This window comes from Crassostrea angulata, chromosome 4 (assembly GCF_025612915.1).
Source record: "Crassostrea angulata isolate pt1a10 chromosome 4, ASM2561291v2, whole genome shotgun sequence".
Classification (NCBI taxonomy): domain Eukaryota; kingdom Metazoa; phylum Mollusca; class Bivalvia; order Ostreida; family Ostreidae; genus Magallana; species Magallana angulata.
In genome coordinates this window covers 2,402,475-2,407,728 of record NC_069114.1, presented here as the reverse complement: position 1 = coordinate 2,407,728, position 5,254 = coordinate 2,402,475, and the positions used below count along the sequence as shown (strand labels likewise).

The window sequence follows — 5,254 nt, the reverse complement described above, 5'->3', positions numbered from 1 at the left end:
AGTCTTGTCAGGAGCAATGATTTGTGCTGAGGTCCAAACACTGTTTCACTTTCGGTTTGTCCGAGTGACTGCATAGGAGAGTTGATGAAAAATCAACTCCCAAAAATGCTACGTCACTGTCGTATTTTAATTTTATGTGATATGTTTTCATTTTGGTTCTTCAAACATGAAGCCTACCAACCAGGCCTTCCTACTGGTGTACTTCTTATTTTTATTCTGGGATATTTTTCATCGTCACAAGAAATATATTCCACTGATGTTCATCCATATATAAAGAAGATAATAATGAGTGAAACGAGGATCATTTTATCAAAAGGTGAATCATATCCCATCAATAACAAAACCTTGGTAATCTTGTGGTACAACCTTCCATTCTATTTATTGTCTGAGGCGGATTATTTTCGAGCGAATAAATGTAAAAACGTTGGATCTACCTGTATATCATCAACCGTTAATTCTGATCTAAATAAAAGTAGTGGTGTAATCTTCACACACTCAACTATGCCAAGAACTCCTCCTATGAAGATTGAATCACAGGTCTGGATTTTCAGTACTCTGGAAAACAAAGCGTTCACACATCGGCCAAATCCCGCCTTGGGACTATAAATTCGAATGGATCATGTCTTATCGTAGAGATGCTGACGTTTCGAGACCCTATGGTAAAATCATAAGACTGGACAAAAGTATAACAAGAAATTATTCTGAGGTTTTTCGACAGAAGACAACATTCGGTGTTTGGATGTCTAGTCACTGCCCTGTTCCATCTCGTCGTAAAGAATACATTGAAAAATTACAGAAGTACATAGATATTGACACGTTTGGGTCGTGTGGAAAAAAGAAGTGCGGGGTTCGAAATCCTGCTATGAATGAGTGTCTGAAGAATTTCTCTAGAGATTATAAGTTTTATTTCTCCTTCGAAAATAATGTTTGTAGAGATTACTCAACAGAGAAAGTGTTTAACTTATATGAATACAACCTGAGCATCATACCGGTTGAAATATATGGTCCACCCCAAGCAGGTGAATACTTACCTAAGGGAACTTTCATAAACGCTCTAGATTATACGTCTCCGGAAACATTGGCAAAAGCGCTTAAAGAAATTGGATCTAGTGAAAAATTATATACTCAATATCTGAAAGAAAAAGATGAATACTGTTCTTTAAATAAACATGAAATATTTCGCGATTCAATGTGTTCTGTTTGCAAAACGCTTGTTCAACAAGAGGATAAGAAAATACTAACAAAACCAAAAGTGATCGACATGTTTAAAACCGAGTGTTAACCGACTGTAAATTAACCGATAGTTAAGGAGGCTAGATGGTCAGCAATGATCCATCATATTTGTCTTAAACTTTGATATTTGATAATTTTTGCCAGAAACTACCATTTAAGAAAACAAAAAATCTAATTATGTGAGGTTTGAAATTTGATCATTTACCTACTAGTAAATTTGTCATAGTAATTTCTAAAACTTGTTTGTAAGTTCAAATGTTAAATTGTTACAAAACATGTTTTTATATTATAAATGAATATTGGACTAACGGTAGCTTATTGTCAAAGATTTCAGAAACTAAACATATTAAATGTACATGTAAAACTCTATTTTATGTCTAATGTAGTATTTCTTTGTTTATAGGTCAATGCTTTATTTATCTACTTAATAAATCGACTGAAATCACCATCTGCCTCCTTTCTGCTCGGTTACATTTAAAATAGTAGTATAATTTACCCAACCCAGGAATCCAATGCTAATTAGAAGCACTGATGCGTTGTTTTATTGCTAAATTCAACGTTTCTTTGTGTTAGGACATTCAAGAAATAGTAAAGCTAAATATCCACAAAGTAAATCCACAATTTTCACAATGTTGGCAAATATTTATTCACGTAGACATGGATATTAGAGAGATTTGGTGGCGTCTTCTTTTTTATATGTATTGGTCATGTAGCATGTAGATCATTACACAATCACTGTCTGAATCTGGTAATCTAGTTTTCTTGCCGATATACATGTAGGTACACTTGACCAGTTCACCCGAAGTTATTACAAAAACTATCGTAACAGTGATTGATAAGTGACAACAAATCATATATAAAAGTATATAACCTCAGTCATTTGGGCCCGTTCACACATGAAAGGTCGCATAGGCAAATAAAAGGTAAGCAATTTCAGTGAAGCGAAGTAACTTATTATATCTATCGATTAAGAAAACCTTTCTGTGGTTAATCGTAAGTGTTTTTCATATAATATTTCTTGGTAAAACATTACGAAGAGCATGGAATGTTTTAATTTTGATGCCGTCACGTCCATAGAGGCATTATTTGACTTATGGAAGGATATTTTTTCCACAAAGAAAATAATCATCTGTCCCCTCACGCAAAGGACGGCGACCAAGATAAAAGATACATTCCTGTATATCTTGACATTGACTTAATCAATAACTCAACGGAATGAAAGTAATATTTTAAAGCTGCTTGGTCCGATTTTTTTGTAACTACAGTATCAATTTTTTTCCATACAAATCATTTATCTTAGAAAGTTATGGACTTTCTCCTATTTACTAGTATATCCTGTTACAGAGCTATTTTTTAAAGAAGATTAAAATGCTCTAAAGTTTGCCGCGAAAATCGAAGCATCGTAAAGAATTTGGTAAGCGTATGGAAGGTAAACTCTCACCAGCCCCAGAAACTAACTTTAACAGTTTCTGTATTATTTCCAACAATTTAGTTAATCATTGATGTCCTGATTTTATCAATTAAACGATTTGAAGCTTGAATTTTATCATGTTTTTGTTTCAGTGTGCATTTGGTTATATCTAGTCTTTCAATACAATTCCAATGAATAATCAATTATCTTCTTTTAAAAAATTAGCTTTTAATTTTTTGAAGACAAGGAAACAAATGGTATAAAAACACCATTAGAAAAAGTATATATTATTGTTACAAATACCCAGAAATTCAATAAACTATTGAAGGGGCATGGTCACAATTTTGATCAAAAAATATATTTCCGATTCGAATAATTACAATGCTTCAGTGAGGCATTCTTAATAGGCAAACAGAATTTGAGTGTCATTTGTTGAGTTATAAGCAAGTTACAGAGCCTACAATTCTTTGACATGTAAACAAATCTTTTGTTTATATTTTGAATGTTGAAGTAAAAATTTCAAATTTAAACCTAAAATGAATGTGTTAAACGTAAGAAACTGTTTATCTATGCTTAAAATGAATAAGAAGATAAAACAATCAGTTTGAAAAATGTTTTTAATTGGTAAATTGAACATATGTAAACAAAAACAGGGCACGAGCGTTGTTTACATGACACAGATTTGTGAGCTCTGTATCTTGCTTAAAACTTTAGGAATGACTCTCAAATTTGATTTAATCATTAGAAATGCATTTCTAAAGCATTGTAAATAATAAAAATAGAAAAATAAAATTTGACGAAAAACGCGACCATGCCCCTTTAATCATTATTATGCCTCCTGTCAGTTTGTCGCTATGTATTCGATACTCATCTATTTTCGCATAGTATACAAAGGAATTATATAGCGTAGGCATACTATGCCAAAATTGAGCACGACAAATGTTTTCAACGAAAATCTTAGAAGCGCCGACAGCGGGTTTCGAACACACGACGCTAAAATCATTCCAGCTTGAAGCCCAACGTGTTACCGCTACGCTATATTATTATGCTTTCTGTCAGTTTGTCACTTTATATTCAATACTCATCTTTTTTCGCATAGTATTGAAGGTATTATATAGCGTAAGCATACTATGCCGAAATAGAGCACGGTAAATGTTTTCAACAAAAATCTTTCAAGCGTCGACAGGCGGGATTCGAACTCACGACGCTAAAATCATTCCAGCTATATGCCGAACGCGTTACCGCTACGCTTAATTATCCGTTATTATAACTAACGGAATTTATATATATTAAACGTAGATATATACGACTGACATCAAGCAATTAAAATTATTCATTTTTCAAAAAACACTTCATTATTGACGGTAATTTTAAAGTTAAAGTTTCTTACAAACTTTTGAACAAATTGATTCAACATTTTTTAAAAAAAATTATACATGTGAATCACAAAAACGCTTTTTAAAATGACGCTTGATAAAGAATGTACAAGAAAAAATTCAATGAGATTTCGTCTGCTAAACATTTCGAGTTTTCTCGGTAAGGCCAAACGTCTCTCATTTCTTGAAAAGAACATAAATCTTTTTTTGACTTTTTATTGTGCAACAACTTGTTGACTAAATAAACAATCAAATCAATTGATTAATTTGAAGAAAAAAAACGCTTGCTTTTCCAGTCATTATTTTTAGGAACTTGTCAACACTCGAACGTCACAGCTACTTATAGCAAAGTACGTCAGTATATTCAACAGTCGGCATAATAATAACAATAGTGTTGTGTTGTGCATGTACTATGCCTAAATAGTAGTCAGGGTTTGATACATAGTGCACTCGCCTCCGGCTCGTGCACTATGTATCAAACCCTGACTACTATTTAGGTATAGTACATGCACAACACAACACTATTATATTATTAGCCGATAATGTTACTGATGATATTTATAAATATATAAAACGTAGATTTTTACGACTGACATCAAGCATATTAAAATTATTAATCTTTCCAAAAACACTTCATTATTGACGGTAATTTTAAACTAACAGTTTCTGATAAACTTTTAAACAAGTTGATTGGAGACTTTTCAAAGAAATTCTACATGAGAATCACAAAACACAAAAACGCTTTTTTAAATGACGCTTGATAAAGAATGTACATTCGATGATATTTTGTCTGCTAAACATTTCGAGTTCTCTCGGTAAGGTCAAACGTCTCTCATTTCTTGAAAAGAACATAAATCTCTGTTGACTTTTTATTGTACAACAACTTGTTGATTAAAACAACAATCAAATTAATTGAATAATTTGAATAAAACCCAAACGCTTGCTTTTCCAGTGATTACTTTTAGGGACTATAGTCAACACTCAAACGTCACAGCTACTGTGAAATCATCATTGTTCTTGGCAAACCAATGTTCGTGGCTTTCGTGGGTAACCTTTTCCCACAATTTTTTATCCCTATGGACATTTTTACAAGCATTTGTTTAATATTCATTTAAATTATCTCGAACTTCCTGTTACCAACGAAATTACGTCCCAACGAACCAGAAAAAAAAATTTGCTTCCCACGAACATTGACCCCCACGAATAAAAATGACTCCACAGTACTTATAGCAAA

General features: G+C 32.5%; 1 protein-coding gene across 1 annotated transcript; it reads left to right on the top strand.

The window, feature by feature from the left end:
* The first annotated feature begins 461 nt into the window (after positions 1-461).
* On the top strand, positions 462-1,336 carry LOC128181050 (glycoprotein 3-alpha-L-fucosyltransferase A-like). Its single transcript, XM_052849305.1, has one exon. It carries the CDS (start codon positions 620-622, stop codon positions 1,280-1,282), a length of 663 nt encoding a protein of 220 aa, XP_052705265.1. The 5' UTR covers positions 462-619; the 3' UTR covers positions 1,283-1,336.
* Positions 1,337-5,254: the final 3,918 nt, after the last annotated feature.